At 43.9% G+C, this 19,823-nt stretch overlaps 1 protein-coding gene across 1 annotated transcript in view; it reads left to right on the top strand.

Moving 5' to 3' along the window:
* The window catches only part of DOK5 (docking protein 5), a 152,738-nt gene that overhangs the window by 101,169 nt on the left and 31,746 nt on the right, over positions 1-19,823 (top strand). Inside the window, exons 3-6 of the mRNA XM_030309358.1 lie at positions 2,431-2,545; positions 2,632-2,751; positions 5,143-5,332; positions 18,901-19,036. Of these exons, the coding sequence (XP_030165218.1) occupies positions 2,431-2,545; positions 2,632-2,751; positions 5,143-5,332; positions 18,901-19,036 (561 nt within the window). The remainder of the gene's footprint in view (positions 1-2,430; positions 2,546-2,631; positions 2,752-5,142; positions 5,333-18,900; positions 19,037-19,823) is intronic.

Below are 19,823 nucleotides of genomic sequence, written 5' to 3'. Positions count from 1 at the left end.
TCACCCTAGAGGCAAGATGGGTGCCAAACCACAGCCCATATGGCCATAAAAGGTCTCCGAGGGCAAAGATGTCATTGAATGATAGACCCTGGAGGCTCTGATTAGATGAGGGATAAGGGGCGTCCAGTAGGGCCCTGCAGGTGACCAAGATTTAAACTAAGACCCATAAGGTGGGTTCAAGTGAAGTAAGGAGAGAGTGGGGAAGGCTCTGTGCCAGGAGAATCATGGTGCTTTCTGGAGCCTGAACTAAAAGCCAGTATGGCTGGGACTTAAGGGGAAGGTATCAGAGAGGAGGCTGGTCAGATAGCTCCAGGGAAGACCACAGAGGGGCTTGAGGGTCACTCCAAGGACTTGGCTGCTTGTCCCAAGTGCAGTGGGAAGTCACTGAAGTGTTCTGTTTTATGCACGAAAATGCTGGAATCAGGCTTGTGTTTGAAAAGATAATTTGGATGCTGTGTTAACAGTGAATAAATGGGGTTACCATGGACGTCGAGAGACCAATAAGTAGGTGTGGCAAGACGATAGTGTTTGTACTGGGGCACTGGCACAAAAATACACAAACAAAAAATAAACAGGGGGGCTGGATGGCTCAGTCAGTTAAGAGGCCGACTCTTGATTTCAACTCGGGTCATGCTGTCACAGTTCGTGAGCTTGAGCCCTGCACCAGGCTCTGTGCTGACAGTGTGGAGCCTGTTTGGATTCTCTCTCCCTCTCTCTCTGCCCCTCTCTGCCTCTGTCTCTCTCTCAAAATAAATATAAAGTTAAAAAAAATTTAAAACAAAAAGTAAACACATGCATCTGGTAGACTCCGAGGGACGTGGAGTAGCTGGAGAATAAAGTTGGTAATGTTGAGTTACTGAAACTACCTGCTAAGGTAGAGAGTACTGTGGCCGGCTTTGAGGGAACACTGATGTGTTAGTCCATATGGGCTGCCATGAAAAAAGAATACCATAGACTGGTAGCTTATAAACCACAGAAATTTAATTCTCACAATTCTGGAGTCTGGGAAGTCCAAGGTCAAGGCACTGGCAGATTCGGGGGCTGGTGAGAACGTGCTGTCTGGTTCATAGAAGGCATCTTCTTTCTGTGTCCTTACGTGGTGAAAGGGATGAGGGGGCTCTCTGGGGTCTCTTTTATGAGGGCACTAATCCTGTTCAGTAGGGCTCCACCCTCAAGACCTATCAGCCTCCAAAGGCCCTACTTCTTAATACCATCACCTTGAGGGGTAGGATTTCAACATGTACATTTGGGAGGCCACAGATACTGGGAGTATAGCAACTATGATGATATTTTATGCAAGAAATTTGCATTTATACTATAAAGAGAGCCAATGCAGGTTAAGAAGTAGGGGAATGAAATAATCAGGTTACTTTATGTGTGGAGGATATTGACTTTTTACCTCCCCTACTTCTTGAGCTAGGCACTCCTTGAATTTAGAATAATAGATAAGAGATGGTTATCTAGGCAGAGATTGATGGGAGATATATTCTTTTAGATAACACAGAAGAGATATCCTAAGGGGAAGTTAGACTTGTCAGAAAGAGTTATTTATCTTATAAAGACCCTGAAGCCACCTAAGCCTTCTCTCCTGCAGGAGCCAGTCATCACAGCCCCAATGCAGCAGATCTTCTGGATGGAACTGGAGGCGAGGCAGCCATTTTGGAAACACAATAAGCCAATACCCTTAGTGCGGGGGAGGGAGAGGGTAGTGGTTTATAAGCGTTAATTTTATGAAAGTTTATAAAAGGGACCAAGACTGTGGGAGAGAAGAAGGAAAGAGAGAATGTCTGATGGAGAAAAACCTTCTCTACTGATAGGAAAAAGGTGATACCACGAAGAATCTAAACAGAGGCCCTATACGCATTGAGAAGCTAGGAGTAAGAGAGAGTAGGGAGGTGTGGTACAAAACCACTGTCTGTCTTGGAATATATGACTTGAACCCCGAGTAGAGGGGCATTTGGGGGACTTCTGACACTCCATTTCTGATTATCAAAGAGTGAGGAGACTGAGTTATGAATTGGGTCACCACTCCCTCCCTCCCTTGCGGTCAGTACGTGTAAGTTGCCTTCACGGGAAGTACCTCGAGGGGTTGGAGTATTGGAAAGGCCTTCCCAGTGATGGGATACAGACCTGAGAACTGTTGATTAGGTAGACTCTTTGGGTAGATAATTCTCCCTCTGTGAAGTTTTGAGTCCGTGCCACTTAATATTCAGGAAATTGAAAAAGGAAGGTCATTCGTTAATTTTTCTTGCTGCATATTGAGGATAGCACACCGAAATAATCCGCAGCTTTCCAAAACGCACCTTTCTGTCGAGGGGTGTTCATCTGTGGCGTGCCTTCCACTGAACGTGCCTCTCCTGAGTGTGGTGGTGTGGACCGGGCACGTTCACGCAGGGAGTGTGATCAGACTTGCAGTTGTCCGTTTTTCAGGTGACAGAACTCAACAATGTGAAGAACGTAGCCCGGTTGCCAAAGAGCACCAAGAAGCACGCCATAGGAATCTATTTCAATGACGACACCTCCAAGACCTTTGCTTGTGAATCAGGTTTGTCCGAGGTGGGGAGGGCTTTTGCCTGTAGCTTTTAAGTGGGTGCTGGGCATGCATGGTGATGTTTCTGGACATTCCCACAGATCTGGAGGCCGATGAATGGTGCAAACTGCTCCAGATGGAGTGTGTGGGCGCACGGATCAATGACATCAGCCTCGGAGAGCCTGACTTACTGGCTACTGGGGTTGAGAGAGAACAGAGTGGTATGTAAAGAAAATTCTCTCCTTCGCTCTATTTGACATTGTTTTTATCCCCATCCAGTACACCGTAAGACATCTTCGTTATGTCAGATTTTTGAAGTTATAAGAAAAGTATACAGAAAGAAGGAAAAAGAACCTTTTATTGCACCTAAATCCTGTGTTCATATTTCAGTGTATTTCTTTTCCTAATATGTTTTCGATGCATAAATATGAATGTATCTGCATTAATAACATCAGCTAGAAATCGGGGTGGGGGACCTGCTATGCACCAGTTTCTGTGGCAGATGCATTAGGTCATTTAATTTTCCCAGCAGCTCCGTGACGGGGGCACTGTACCGTCCCCCTGTTTTACAGATGAGGAAACTGAAGCTTTTGTTCCAACTCCAACAGCTGGTGTTTGATACAAGACCACACTCCTGAGCCTGTATTCATAATATGCTGATTTTAAGGCATAGTGTTTTGTTTTGTTCTTTTTGGTCTTGCATATTTCACTGAAAGTATTTCATTGAAAGTTTTCCAACATTTTTAATAGAATCCGGACATCACGAATGTTTCATCATCTTTAAACCCTCCTAATTCTGTGATTTTTTTTTTTTCCCATTAAAACACTTGAGCCAGCTCCTTGAGCTCAACACTCAACCTGGGAATAAATCATTTGAGGTAATAATGACCAGAATACCCATGATCATTTCAGCAAAACTCACTGTTGGTTTACAGTATGAGCCTGGAGGTGAGGAATGATTTCTTTGTTTCCAGGTGACCAAGCCTTTTGACAGGGCGGATTGGATCCCAGAATCCTGTTCTGTTGTAGCCTGAGGATGCACCTGTATGGACCTGAGCAGATGCCTCACAGATATTTGCATGTGAAGCCAGACCTAAAGAGGAAGATAGGACAGGATTTGATTTCTTTTTTTAATCTAGAGTGCTCCGCTCAGCACTTTTTTTCCACAAATTTATATTTGTGAAGCTCTATCCTGATAACGCTACAGAGTCCCAGGATGGGCTGTGCCTAGGAATTCCCTTTACTATACCACAACCAGGCCTCAGTTTCCTCTTCTGTCAAATAGGAATAAGAATACCCCTGGTACATAACTACTAGGGATTACTACAAAACTCAGCTACCTCTTTGAAGGCACTTTACAATATTAATTTGCATGACTTCAAGTAATTGTAACTAAAGCAGTCACTCTTACACTTGCTGTTATTCTCGAGTGAAGTAAAGTTATAGAACTTCAAGTGAACAAATTGGTAATGGTCTCTCTTACTTTTTTACTTAAGGATGAACTCTTTCTGACTTGCTGCAGAACTCCCCAGGGAGACATTTTACTCCATTAGAATATACTTTTAAAATAATAGTTGCTAGAAAGCAGCAAATAATTGGTGATTGGGAGTTGGAAATAACAGAAAATTTGAAAAATAGACCCATGAAAGCAGTCATGACACTCCTATTTACTAAACTCAACTAAAATCTATAAGAATTCTAGTGACTTCCTTATTATAAAATGATTAATTTAAAATACCACTGATAATGATTAGTGCCGCACTATCTTGTCAGATTTAGGCAATCTACCTTAATGATGGATGGGTGAAAATGTTCACTCCAGTAATATTTGTGTTCATATTTCACTCAAAGATTTTTGACTCTGTAACTTCCTAAATTAATGAATTTTATAGAAGTAGAACAGAAATGCCATGACTGAATCTGTGGGGATGAAAATGTGGTTGCAGTCATAAACCAAGTCGTTTATGTAGAGACATCTTGGTTAAATTTTAACAGTCATCCAAATAAGCAAATGGAAATTTGTAGAGTTCTTGCTAAAACGAGTTCAAATATATCTATTGGATTTTTCACAGACTGCTGGGTCAGTTAAGTGCACGGTATTAGCATGGAGTTTTATTTAAATGATTTGGGATATAGTTTTACTCATTTGGTTATGAAAATTATATGTTGATCAGTGTAACTTTAATATCATTAAATCATGCGACAGTTATTTGCACCTGCATCTTTTGTGAACACAAAGTGTGGGTGGAATTAATGTGTACTTGGCAGGAAAAAAAACATTTTTAATGGTTCCATTGCTCTCGTCTTCTACCGGCAGACACGTTTTTTTATTATGCAAATTAAAAAATTCTAAACATGGTCTTTGCTCAGGCAAATAGTGTTTAGTGTATGTTGACCGCCAGACTGTGTCATTATCATGTTATTTAATATGGTCTTAATTTAAAAAAATCATTTTCTGGCGCTGTGAATTCATGAGAAAGGTTTATCTTCCTGAATATTCAACCTGCACCTAGAATGTGAGCTAGCATTATTTTGAAATGCCTCTTTGTTCCTACGTTGTCTTTGATGTTTCATTCCCGGGATTTTAGACTAACCTTTTGTTTTTCTCCCAGAGAGATTCAATGTGTATTTGATGCCATCCCCTAACTTAGATGTACATGGCGAATGTGCCTTGCAGATTACATATGAGCACATCTGTCTTTGGGACGTCCAGAATCCCAGAGTCAAACTCATCTCTTGGCCGCTAAGTGCCCTGCGGCGGTACGGGCGAGATGCTGCTTGGTTCACTTTTGAGGCAGGGAGGTGAGTTTCATGACTGTTCTCCTACTTATTTTTTCCTTTTCCCAGGTTGGCCTATGAGATCCACCCTGAAGTGCGCTTCTACAAATGCGTAGAGCTCCAGCCCTGTAATGCCAGGCGTATTGTAAAGTAGTCAGATATTCCATATGGCTTTATTTCCCATGGAGAGTTCTCAGCAATGTGATGTAAACTTTCATTGCGCAGTTTGATTCCATACCACAAACTGACATAGAATTAGGTGAAAATGCCAGAAAGGTACCATCTACCGGGTCATGCGGAACACAGGCCAGCTTCTTGGGTTTTGGGAAACACCCATAGTGTTAATCTGTTTATGTTTTCTCCTTGGCTGACTATGGTAGATTATCAATATGAGACACCATTCATTTCTGAAGGTGCCATTGATTGGGTTCCATCCATGGTGTGATGAACCGCACTGACGCTAGGAGGTTGATTCTAGAACTGGCTTATTGCAGTCCATACCCAATAAGCACTTCTAGGCCTTTCCCTTTTTCCTCTTAGAAGTCAATTTTGGAAAGAGAAGATAGTGCCAATGGTGCCAAAATATTTGGGTCGATCATTAACCAGAAAGAGATTTTAGTCTAATCAGGATCTCATTCTTCTTCCCACCCCCTCACCATTCTTGCTTCCTCAGAATTTAGGCTCTTCTTTTGAGACATTGCAGATAAATTTTATATCTTGGAATTTTAAATGACTAAATTTCAAGATACAAGGCCTTCTGTAAAATTCACATTAAAGTTGAAGGCAATCAGCTTGTGGTTTTAAAAATTTTTGTTTGTTTGTTTGTAAAAGTGGATGGTTCTTCCCAATAGGAATACAATACTTGATACAAGACTAAAAACAGAAGTTGCAAACACGTAAGACCCTAACTTGTGTGAACATATGACAGCAATGCTCCGTTCAACTTAATCTGCTCATTCTGTTATAAGCAAATCCCAATTATTTAAAATTTGCTTTTTAAGTACCTGGAAATTGAATTGCTATAAATGAGTCTCTGAATCTCTCAGAGATGGCAAAGGTCTTCACATTAGAAAATAAAACTGTAATCTTCAGAGCGATGTTCTTTTGTCAGAATTACTTATTTATTATCCTTCTGGGAAAATCTCTGTAGAAAAATCAGAATTTGTTGGGGAAAGTGGCTATATTTTCCTGTTTGGGTCTCCAGAATTATTTATGTATTAACCATAACCAGTGAAATCTATGTATGAAAAATGTTTCACAATAGAAGTAGGCTTTTCTATTGATTGTATGCCTCATATCATCTCCCACTTGTATTTCATATCAATGGACAGTAGAATTCTGCATTGATCAGGGTGTCTTGGGCCTATTTCAGGTAGCACTTATTCAAGCATGAAAATTTTTCAGTTCCTTGAATTTATGGGAATTGTAATAGGAAGAGTATGGCTTTCTGTCATAATCTCTGAAAGCTAAAACCTTAGTAAACTTTTATAGTATCTCATGATGAATATTAAACTTTTTTTGAAATTATCTCAGTCTTTCAAGTTTTCATATTACTCATATATTGCAAAAGTTCAACTTATTCATATTAATCTAGTAGAATTGCTAAGGATCTAGGACATTATTTTAAAGACTGATATTTCTCCTAAGTGTAATAGGAAACCATAGAGATTTTTTAAGCAGGTGTGTGTGTGTGTGTGTGTGTGTGTGTGTGTGTGTGTATGTATGTGAGAGAGAAAGAGAGAGAGAGAGAGAGAGAGAGAGAGAGAGAGAGAGAGAGTGGTGTTTATATTTTGTAGGCAGTGAGATAGAGGTGGCAAGTGGATATATGGGGAGATACCAAAGTAGCTCAGATAAAAGAAATGGCGGATGGAAATTACAGATATATTGGAGACGTAAATTTCAGAAATATTCCAATGGCCTTTGACCCAAAAGCATAAAAGTGCTAACTTGTAAAACGAAAGCATTTGGTTCTATGACTTTAGTCTCTTTATGGTCTGACCTTCAGGGTATCTCGTCGAAGCCATTAGATGATGAGAACACCTACAACCCATACCACACCATGCTGTGCCTCAAGGATTGCAGGGACTCAGAACACTCAGCTGCTTTTGAATCGTGTTCTTATTCAGTGGTCGTGCTTTGTGGGGCTGATGCTAACTTGCAGTGAGTCACAGAAGGGAGAGTATTGGGAATGTGTTCTTAGGGTCTTGCTCATTTGTCAAACAGCACGGGGTGGTGGAAGAAGCAGTCAGAGGGACACCCTGGGCTCTAATCTCTATTCTTTATTAGCTGTTGACCTTGGACAGAGGGGTTCGTTTCCCTTGTATGTTTGTCCAAGTCATAACTTCCTTGCAGGACTGTTGTGGGGAACAGCAGTAACGCACACAGATGACCTAGAATAGCGCCGCTTCTCCTCGGCAGTGTCTTTGATGTTTTATTGTGATGACTTTTGGAGCAGGGCTTGGGTTTGCAGGATACAGACAGTGTTAAACACAAGGTAATGTTCCTAGTTTATATTTTGCCTGAAACTCAAATAAAGATGAATTTTTATGGTTACCATCAAGATGCTCAGGATAATAAGATCATTTGTGTTCCCCCAAGCATGAAGGTTTCATATCTGCCTTGCTTTATTAGTGAAGATAATTTTTTCCTTGGCTATTTTTGGATGTGTTCAAAACAAAGCAGTTTCCTGTTAACTAATATGATTTTCTCCCTGTCTCCTATCAATAAATGAAGAGGAGTTAAGTGTCTCCAGGCAGATAGTTTTCACGTATCCAACATGCATCTGCAAAGATGTTGCAGTATTGCCTTCCAGAACACAAAGAATCTCCCCCAAAGACTTTGGGCAAAGTTCTGCTCACTTTCAGCTTCTGTTAGAGTTGGGATGGGGTGTTACTTCTGCTCAAAGGCCCCCCCTTTACCCCACCAAGACTGACACCAGGGCATGTGTAACAGACTGAACTAGAAATTGGAGGGAATGAAATGAAATTACAGCTGTACCACATACTGGCTGTGGGCCTTGAGTGAATGACCTAACTCTCTGAGCTCCATTGGCTGCCTGTAAAATGGGTACAATATATGACATACGTCACAAGATTGCCATGAAGATTAAATAAGGTGTATGTGTGAATGCCTGGCATAATGCTTGGCACATAGTAGGCAGTTGTATCAACCAAACTGAAACAACAGGGAGGAAATTCATTGGCTCACATAACCACAAGTCCAGGAGGTAGGGATGGCTTCAGGCTTGACTTGATTCAGAGTGTACATGACCCTAGGTTTCATCTCTCAGTCCTGTTGCTTCTAGGGTGGCTTTGCTCTGGCTTCACATGGTGGCTTCTAGATGCTTTGGGATCCTCTCACACCATCAGTCAAATAGAAGAGAGAGAAATTCCTACCATATATTGACCGTTACATTCACTGTGTGTCAGGTACTATACTGAGAACTTTATTACACAAGGCACACAGGGTACCAATAGAATGGGTGTTTCTCCCAAAGCAGGAAGGGTTTACTCATGCCATCAAAAGGGGAATGGGTATAAGGTTTAAAAAGGAGAAAAGAACCCTAACAAAATGTGTCCAACATAGCATTTAATAGCTGCTCAAAGCAAATAGGGTAAAGCAGTTATTTGACTGTAATTAGCAATATCACGCATCATGGTGCTGAGATGCAGAACCGTGGTTCTCAACGAAGGGTGCGTTTGTTCCCAGGGGGCATTTGGCAATGTCTGGAGGTATTTTTGATTGTCACAGTTGGTCAGGGATACCATTGGCATCTAATGGGTAGAGAGGCCAGAAGTGCTACTAAACATACACAGAACAATCTCCCACAGCAAATAGGTATGTGGTCCAGTTACCCAGTTGAAAAATTCTGTTCCATCCGGCACACCGGCCACGAAGAGTAATCACTAATATTTATGGAGCAAGTTACTACATGAAGGTCACTATACGAAGCATTTAACATGCAGTGTCTCATTCATATGGTCATGCCATTCACTTATCGTACAAAGTAGGGAATATTACCATTCTCATCTTCAAGGGAGGCTTGGGCACCTGGGTGACTGGTCCGAAGGCATTAGACTAGTAATTGGTAGATTTATTCACACTCAGGTCTTCTTACTTCCAAACCTTGTAGATGTCTAGAAAGTCTATCGTATTTCATCAGGTTTGTCTATCACATCCATCAGTTATCATATTCCATACTTCCACAGAGCTAGGGAAGAGACGGCGTTCTTACATCACCAGAGGAAAACCATTTGGATATGCATTAATGTATGAATTCTCCTAATTGCTGGAACCTTCTTTTTTTTTTTTTTTTTTTTTTTTTCAGTCTGGAGGACAGGCACATATAGCCAGGGTTGTTCATCTCTCCTGGGCAGCAGTGTGATGATCGTAGGTTGTCAGGATCTTTTGGATGCTGTTTCTCCTCCTTTCCACCCAACATAAGCAAATCCGATCATACTTCTGTTTTGTTTTCTTCTTTCCTTGAAGAAATCCAGGGTTGAAATACAAGCTCTTTAATAAAATGCAATTGCACCGTGGATTGCCACTTCTTGCCCCTGGAGACCAAGAAGAACAGTTAGTTTATCTGGTGGGCCGAGAGACATATTGCTTATTTTGTTTGAGGTTTTTCTAGTCTTTTGTTTGTTTCTTTCCACCTCGAAGCTCTGAAACTTCAGCCAAGCACATCAGGCTGGCAGGGGCTCTGATTTTTTTATGGGATGATCCAACGGACAGGAGGATCTCACTGCGTCAACACCTCCCTTGGAACCGTTCTTGAAACGTTATTGTTTAAGGAAAGGTGGCCGGTGTCCAGTAGGCTCCCGTTAGTTTTACAGCTGACTGCTGAGTTAGCATGCTTCAGCGTCAGGCTCCGCCTCACCTCCTGACTGATTTAGATTAATACCCTGGGTTTAGCACCTGCAGGAGTGACAGCAGCTCAGGTGACATTTCGCAGCACGTCCTGAATAATTACCACACGAGAGCACTCCTCTTTACCAGCCAGAGAGAGTCTCTGTTGTGCTTTTGACATCATTTTAGGAGAAACTTTTAGGTATGCCAAGAATATGTGAAAATCGACATTGCACGTACAAATTCTTTTTCTTAAATGGAGTGCACAAATTTGTGAAAGGTGTTTGGTTTTTTTTTTTTTTTTTTTTTTGGATTAAAGGCCTCTGCGCAGTCTTGGAAAAACAATTGTTCATTTCTAGTGTGTATCACTCTGAAAACAAGTACTGGGTGAAATCGCTTTGCATCGGAGAAGAATATTGTTTTTCCCTGTAGCAGATGAGTTTACAGGTCAAAGGACCCCTATTCTAATATAAATCTTTGAATATTCTCTATTTCTCTTCTCGATTCTAAGCTACTTAGTAATTTCTCATTTCTGAGTATTTTATAGAGCATACACTCATTCTTATTAAAGAGTTTAAAACAAATTAACAGATAAAATGTACTCCGTTCTTCCTGTACTTGAATCCACAGGGTCTGGATCTCACACTCAAACGAAATCAAGGGTCAGATGCTTAAGTGACGGAGCCACCCAGGCGCCCCTGTGGCCATCTTTTGAAGGAAAAATTTTTGTGTGTATTTTTAAATTTTATTTACTTATTTTTCAAGTTTTCTTGAGATCTGATTGACATATAACACTGTTTAAGTTTAAAGCGTACGATGTATATATTGCGAAGTGATAACAACCTTAAGGTTTGTTAACACCTTCATCGCCTCACACAATGTGTGTGTGGTGAGAACATTTTAGATCTATTCTCTGAGCAACCTTCAAGGACACAGTAAAGTATTGTTCACTGTGGTCGCCACGCTGGACGTTAGTTCCCCAGAAGTTCATTTTCTAACTGGAAGTTTGTACCCTTTGGCCATCAGCTCCTCATTTTCCCCATCCCCACTCCGAGCTGTTGGTATCCACTCATCTGTTTCTGTGACTTCAGCTTGGTTGTATTACACACACAAGTGAGATCATATGGAATTGGCCTTTTTCCATCTGACTTACTTCCCTTACCATAATGCTCTCAAAGTCCATCCATGTTGTTACAAACAGCAGGATTTCCTTCTTTTTTATGGCTAACGTCACATTGTGTGTGTGTGTATACATGGCACATTCTCTTTATGCATTTCATCCGTTGGTAGACACTTGGCCATTTCCACGTCTTGGCGATTGTAACCAATACTACATACAGTGAACATGAGGTTCACATATCTCTTTGGGATAGTGACTTCATTTCCTTTGGATAGATCCCCAGAACTAGAATAGCTGGATGATATGGTAGTTCTATTTTTAATTTTTTGAAGAACCTCCATACTGTTTTCCACAAGGCTGTACCAATTTATATTCCTACCAACAGTGCACAAGGGTCTCTAGACTTTCCCGCGCATTCTCATGGACACTTGTTATCGCTTGTCTTTTTCCTCGCAGACATTCTAACAGGTGTGAGATGGTATCTTATTCTGGTTTTGGTTTCCCTGATGGTTAGTGACACTGGGCATTTTTTCACGTACCTGTTGGTCATCTGTACAGTGTAGCCATCACCTGCGGGTGATGATCCACTGGTGTATGTGACCACTTTACATGTGATGGTACCTCACTTTCTAGAAGGGTCTAGTAAATAAAAATGAGCCATTTCCTTCTTTTATCCAATGTTTGTTGAGATCCCCCTAGGAGCCCCATGTGGTTCCGAGCACCGTGGACGTAGCAGTGAATAAAGCATACGGACAGGAGGTTCTCACGTGTTCTGTCATGAAGTTCGCTCTGTGGAGAAGAGGGGATATAGACAATAATGACATTTGAAAAAGTAAAATAGATGTTAGATTGTGTAAGTTCACGGCAAACAATAAAATCATTCAATAGCAAGCGCCCAAAGAAGGGGTGCAATTTTAAGTAGGGTGAGCAGGACTGGTTTTGCCGACTGAGTCAGTGATGCCGACAGAAGACCCAGGAGGAATCATGGAGGCGGCGGGGGGTGGGGCGGGGAGCATTCCAGCCAGAAGGACATTGGGGAAAGGTGCCAAGGGGGGTGCACATGGAGCGTGCAGAGAAGATCCAGGAGGCTGACGTGGCAGGAGCAGAGTAAGGGAGGAGGCCACAATGTATGCAAAGGAAGAAACAGAACAGTGTCAGGCCATGTGGGGCTTGGAGCCACTGTAAAGAATTTGGCTTTTCATCTTAGTTGGGCAGCCATTGTGGGTGGGGAGAGACCACTGCAAGGTTCGAAGGAACAGTCCCCAAGACCTTCCTCACTTCTGACCCCAGTTACAAGTTCGGGGGCTCCCACAACCACCAAACGTTTCAGAATCTGCTAGAATGACCTGGAGTTCACTGACATCTATGAAGTTGGTCAAAGCTTGTACCACTGAAGGATACAGAGTAGCTACCATCGGATAAGGGAGGAGCTGTGGGAAGTGCCCGGCATAGAGATTCTGTGTCTTCTCCCTGTGGAGTCAGAACACTGTACTTTTCTCATACCGGTATGTGACAGTCCCCACGGAGTGTTGTCAACCGGGGACGCTTCCCAGCCACAGCGTTTAGAGTTTTGATTGAGGCTCCACTCCATGCTTGCTTGGTTGATTCATCGGTTACCCACCTGGCTCATCTCAGCCTTCAGGTCAGCTGATAGCGCGTGACCCAAAGCCTCACCCTAAACCCCCTCGTTACTATTTGTTTCACCCAAGAACCCAGGCAAACAAAAATCACCTCCCATGTTGGCAAAGGCCAGACCAGATTGTTTGGACAAGATTAAATTTTTCCCTACACGGGAAGGGATTAGCCAAGAGGTGACACGGTCTGACTTTTTTTTTTTTTTCTTTAACTCAGGCTAAAAGCAGCTGGGAGGGGGCGTTGTAGTGCTCACGGTGAGGACGAGGGTGGCTCCCGGCACGCTGGTAACAAGGAACGTGGACTTAGATGTTTGGATACTGACATGTTTTGAAGCTAGTGCCCAAAGCTGACTGACTGGACGTGGGTAAGGAGACAGAGAGGAATCCGGATCCTCCGGGAGCCGTTGGAACGGCACAGGCACGCCTGGGGGGCCGGTTCGGGGTGGGGGTGATCCGACTTCAGTCTGGGGCATGCGAACTTCAAGGTTTGTTCAGAAGTTTCCCTCTGTTGCTCACCTGGCTTTTCATTCTCTTGGGGGTCAGTAAAGCCACACTTCGCGTTTGGGTTCAGAAACTGTGAAATAGCCCTCCCTTTCATCCTGCTGCTTATAGAGCACTACAGCGGGAAGAACGGGGGGCAGTGCTCCCTGAGATCTAGGTCAGGGCATAGCATGGGGAAAAACGGGGGAAAAGTGTTTCTTTGACTTTACATGTTCATAGAACATGAGGAACAGACGTATTAATAAACAACCCACTGTCTTTTACACTGGCCACATTTTATGACTTTGGATTGTTTGGGTTTTGTTTTGTTTTCATAAACTCGAGTCTAAAAAGTGATAATGGCAGGGGTGCCTGTGTGGCTCCGTCAGTTAAGAGTCTGACTCTCAGTTTCGGCTCAGGCCATGATCTCAGGGGTCATGAGATCGAGCCCCGCATCGGGCTGGGCTTTGTGCCAATTGATGGGCACCTGCTTGGGATTCTCTCTCTCCCTCTCTCCCTGCCCCTCCCCTGCTCATGTTTCCCCTTCTCTCTGTCTTTCTCAAAATTAAATAAATAAACATTTGTTAAAAACACCTTTTTTAAAAAGTTAAAAAGTGATGATGGCAGCGTCTGTACACATTTAAGGGAACCGTTAGGAAGCCTGGTGACATGGATGGTGGTGGGAGAAGGGACAGCGTGTGGCCGAGCACCCTCTGAACTGGAACCTTCTCTTCCTCTCGTCCACCGGGCTGACGGGCTTTTTTTTTTTTTTTTTTTAACGTTTATTTATTTTTGAGACAGAGAGAGACAGAGCATGAACGGGGGAGGGGCAGAGAAAGGGAGACACAGAATCTGAAACAGGCTCCAGGCTCTGAGCTGTCCGCAGAGCCCGACACGGGGCTCGAACTCACGGCCCGCGAGATCATGACCTGAGCCAAAGTCAGCCGCCCAACCGACTGAGCCACCCAGGCGCCCCTTGACGGGCTTTATTTAAGGTGCTGCTAACACTCAGACACAGTATACCTCCTGCAGCCGGAGAAACAAATCCCCCCCGGTCATTTGCATTACAATCTTTGTTTAATGAAAGCTGCTTCTTTTCTTAAAGGGAGAATCACATTCCCGAATTCATATCTCCCTTCTCAGAGAAGAGAGGTTTGTATTATTCTGTGTTCACAACCCGTGAGCCTCAAACACAGACTTTCTTCCCCAGCCACACGCCTCCCACCGCCGTGCAGCTGTTTTTCGCTTTCCCGCTACTCCGGGCTGTGATTACACAGTTTCCATCCAGGCAGAGATGTGGTTGTGCCTCTTTCCTGAAGTTTTCCCCGAGGACCGCCTCTCCTTGGCTTTGACATTTTAAAGGGTTAAAATAACAACAACAAATCCTCATTAGCTGCTTACCTTGACTTGAGATCCTTTCCTAAAGATAAAACACAGTTTCCCCGCTCTCAAAGGTTTGTCCATGGAAACTTCGAGAGGTCAGGAAACTTGACCATGATTCCAGCATATGAGGCTTTCTGTCCCACACCAACTAGAGCAGGGCCCCGGGAAACACAGCCGTGTTTCCCCAGATGTGGGATGGTTTTAGTGATGGAGGCATAACATGAAATGAATGTAATCTCACAGTGACATTTTCTTCTCTCTTTTTTAGATTTTTCTTTTAAGTTTTACTTATTTGTTCTGAGAGAGAGAGACAGAGTGCATCATCAGGAGAGGGGCAGAGAGAGAGGGAGAGAGAGAATCCCAAGCAGGCTCTGCACTGTCAGCCCAGAGCTGGACGCAGGGCTCGAACTCACGAAACAGGAGATCATGACCCGAGCCAAAACCAAGAGTCGGATGCTTAACTGACTGAGCCACGCAGGCGCCCCAAGTCATTTTCTTCTTAATTAGCTTTTTGATCCTCCTGATTAAATTACAGAGAAACATTTCAGTGAGGTGTTGGCACATCTTAAACACATCTTCTAACACTTTCTACTTTACCTGTGTCACTAACACGTGAGCAAACGTCCCGCTTAGATCTTTGACAAGAGGATCTGGTCAGAGTTTAATAACATTTTGTTTTCACCGTATTTACTTTCACATCTGCCTTCAACTTGTAGTTGAGCATACTGGCTTCTACTGTTGATTTGGCGATTCGTTTATGATACATTTGTTTAAGGGAAAGGAAAACTGAGCTGATTAAACAGGTATTAAATAAGGCAGCGCAAGGATTTGACAAACCAATGCGAGTCGTAGGAGATTGGCTGACGTTCTCAAGAGCCGTCCTGGGCTCGGAAGCCTCAGTGGTACTGTGGTACATCACGTGGTGTCTTAACATTGATTTCTGTTTCTCACCCCAGTGGTCTCAGCGAAGGACAGCAGAACCACCGCCTTAGCAGGCAGCCTAGATTAGCTGATCTCCAGCCAACACACGCACACACGTAAACGCACCTACACACGGCACCAGCAGTCAACTGCTACCTTGTCTCAAGCTGAGATCCACTAGGCGATGATGCCCATGACTGGAACGGGCAAGACCCCACAGACCGCAGGTGCGGGATGTCCTCTGTGCTTCATCGTGAACACTGTCTGCGGTGAATCCACAGCTCCCCTGAACGCGGAAGCCGCCTCGCGTGCACAGCCTCTCCAGCGCTGAACCATGGCTTAGGTGCTCCCTAAACCCCTTATTTTTGGTCTATTTCAGTGGTTTTCAGCTGGGGGCGTTTTGCCCCCTTGGGGACATTTATCAATGTCTGGAGACGTTTTGGGTTGCCACAGCTAGGGGGTTCTACTGTCGTGCAGTGGGTAGAGACCAGAGATGCTGCTAAACACCTTACAACACACAGGACGGTCCCCACAACAAAGAACGATCTGGCCGTACGATGTTGCTCATGTCGAATGCGCCAGTGTAGAGAGCCCCTGTTCTGTATTACAAGTTCCTAACAGACCCTTCCCCGGGTTTTTCTTCAAGATGAGGCTGCCAGAACCCATGTGGTTAAGCCTCTTTTTGACTTTGTGTTGTGTTTCTCTGTGCGTATTTTCTTTCTTTTTTTTTTTTTTTTTTTCCGTATTTTCTTAACCATAGTGTCCCTGGCGGCTGCAGCCACAGGTAGGACAGGAGTCCCAAGGTTCACCTCACTTCTGCAATGTTTTGCTCCTAATTTTGTGTCTCTCCTGGAAAGTGCCTCTGATCTGTTCCCCTCCGGTGTTTGTCTTCCTGATTTTCCTTGTTACTATGTAACATCGACACCCACCCCTTTCCCCAGCTCTGCTTTCCTTTATCAGTGCACCTCTGACCAGTACTGTTCCCCAGCTCACTGCACCACCACGTTAGTCTTGAACCTGTTCACTTACATAGATCTTGTTTAGCCGAATACATTATAAACTTCTCAGGGAAAAAGCCCGTTTCTTTACCATTACATCCATTGCTGGAGCCCTTATGATTTGCCTTCTGTTTTCTGACAAGTACCTTACTCCATATAGAATATGTAATTGCAAATGTGAAATGTAACATTGATTTAATAACTGCTTTGCAGGAGTAGAGAGAAGAGTACCATAAACATACTTGTCGAGTATGAGATGCACCCTGCTTGTAACAATGTTCAAATATTCTAAACATACAGGGACACACACACATGCACATGCGCAGAACACATGTTGCAAGTGAGGGAATGCGGAACCCACTGGCACTCCCATCTCACAAGTTTGCTGATTTATACTGGCCACTGTGGGATCATTTATTCTGGTTTTCTTAAAGTCAGTCCCATTAGTATTTTTCCAATGTGGTATGTCTGTGTGCATGTCACTGGCACAGAGAGGGACAGTTTCCGATGTTGGGCATCTGTGCCTGTGGGAATGGTTACAGTCGGGTGGTGACTTTGCAGAGCGAAGCCTGTCATCTCTGGGAGCTCGTGCCCGTTCCCGGAGCTCCTGGAACATAGGCTGCTCCCTCCGGCCCCCCGGCCCCTAGTGTGTCACTTGCCTTTGACCAAATCAGGACATTCTCTGTGCAGTTGTCAGACTGTTGTTCCTCCCTTCTCTTCTAGAAACCTCAGTTTCAATAAAACTTCCTCAAGGAAGCCGGGGTCCAGTTCTTAATTACACCTTTGCCTGGCACCGCCTCCTATGTCACAGTCCATTCTGTAGTTATTTACGGAGCGCCAGATACAGGCCACGCCCTGTTGTAGGCACTGGCGGAAGATCTGTGAACAAATCAGGAACAGATCTGGTCTACCTGGAGCTTACCTTCCAGCAGAAGAGTGGAGGTGCACATTGAGTGAAAGACCTCCTTTGTGCGCTTTATGTATCATGCCTAACACCTTCAGTACGCTTACATGATGGCTGTTATCTATCCTCCTGTTTATTTCGCGAGCAGAAATGCAGGCTTAGGCTGAGTAGTGCGTCGCGGCTCACAAAGCTGGCAGGGGGCAAGCACGGCCAGGCAGTCTGGAGCCCACATTCTCTGCTTATTGCACTCTGTCTTGATACATACTTGCTTTGGGCACCAGTGAGTGAATTTCCCAGGTGCTTTCTGAGCTCCCGACTTTCTTCTAGATTCTTGACCAACTGCATAATTCATGGCCTGGAGTGACAGGTTCATCATTTAGGCAGAGTAATTCTTGGGAAATTCACAACTGTTGTATCTCTGTATGGCCACGGTGTTCTTATGTCTGAATCCTTATCTTCACAAAGAACATGGGAAAGGCCCAACTTTTAAACGGTTTTACCTTCTCTGGGTTTTCATCCACTGTTTCTGATAGTGTCAGGCCATAAGAAAGACTGTTGGGGCTTTTGGGACTACTTTGGAAGCCGGACAAAATGTCCAAGGTAAAGGCCAGTGGATAAAGTGAAAAAAAAGGAATCCAGATTGATTTTGGAAATGAAAGAATCCTTAAAGCCATCGACTATAAGGAAAGAACAGAACCTGGAGTCGTGGAAGCCTTCGTCCACCGCTGAGCTGGATGGCAGAGTTTTCTTTTCTTGTATTTAAATTTTTTTTTAACGTTTTTATTTTTGAGAGAGTGCGAGTTGGGGAGAGGCAGAGAGAGAGGGAGACACAGAATCCTAAGCGGGCTCCAGGTTCCGAGCTATCAGCACAGAGCCCAACATTGGGCTGGAACTCATGAACCATGAGATCATGACCTGAGCCGAAGTTGGACGCTGAACCCTCTGAGCCGCCCAGGCGCCCCTGGATGGTGGAGCTCCTGATGAACTTATGATGCACGGACAGTAATGAGAACCCAGTTGCACAGCTGTCTTTGAGAGGCAATGTACTGGGATTACACTTATGCTTTTTTTTTTTGGAAAAAAAAAATTCAGCTCCGAGTTAGCCTAGAATGAACGGTGTCCTGCCCAATGTTAACAATGAATTGGAAATTCTGATTCTAGCCAACTTTGCTTAGCGAACGTGAACAAGACTCCCGACCTCACGTGAAATAAATGGCTCTGGTTTCATGGCATTTTCTAGGCCCTTGGTGCCTCGGACTTTGTGGAACTGGATTTTCAGGAGCCCTTTGTTTTTGTTTCCACAGGATGTGTGAAACTGGGGAAGGGCTGTTTATCTTTCAAACACGAGATGGGGAGGCCATCTACCAGAAAGTCCACTCTGCTGCCTTGGCGATAGCTGAACAGCATGAGCGCTTGCTACAGAGCGTGAAAAATTCAATGGTATGTATACTCCTGTGGAGTGCAACCCTAGCATATTTATGCTGAAAAACATGGCCAGCACTGTCTGAGCAGGTGGCTTACTCCTGTACTCACCCGTGTATTACTTGGATTAAATGCCATCCTCGCAAAGCCTGAAGAGCCAACTTCTAACATAGTAACCGTGCATCCCTGCGTGTCTGCTTTGTGCCTCAGTTAGGGTTACATGTGTGTGTCCTAATCAGTTTGGGCTCCTACGGCAAATACCATAGGACCGGTTGGCTTCTAAACAACAGAAATTAATTTATTTCTCACTGATAGCTCGATCAAGGTGCCAGCCTATCTGTGTCCAGTGGCACTGACTTCCTGATCCATAGGCGATGGTCTTTTCTGTGTCTCACTGATGGAAGGAGCGAGGGATCTCTCTGGGGTCTCTTTTATAATCCCAATTGTGAGGCCTCGCCTCTCATGCCCTGATCGCCTCCCAAAGGCCCTACCTCCTAACACCATCACCTGGGGGGTTAAGATTCCAATATATGAATTTGGGGAGGGGATATAATCATTAGTCTGTTGCAGTGAGTATGTTCATCAGAATCAATTTGGATGCATATGGACATCTACAGACACATCTACGTAGATTATCTGGCTGTAGGTATAAATTTATAGCAGTACCAGATGGTGTAATTTCAACAGGGGCCAGAGAGAAGAGGGCTGAAGGGAAACGGGGGGTGAAACGTCAAAAGCCCCAAACCAGAAGACCGTTGACGTGCGACTGTGGGCTCCATGTAGGACATCTCTTGTTTTTTTCCAG

Source organism: Lynx canadensis, chromosome A3, assembly GCF_007474595.2.
Source record: "Lynx canadensis isolate LIC74 chromosome A3, mLynCan4.pri.v2, whole genome shotgun sequence".
Lineage (NCBI taxonomy): Eukaryota > Metazoa > Chordata > Mammalia > Carnivora > Felidae > Lynx > Lynx canadensis.
The sequence above is the reverse complement of the archived record's forward strand: the minus strand, read 5'-3'. Positions and strand labels throughout refer to the sequence as shown.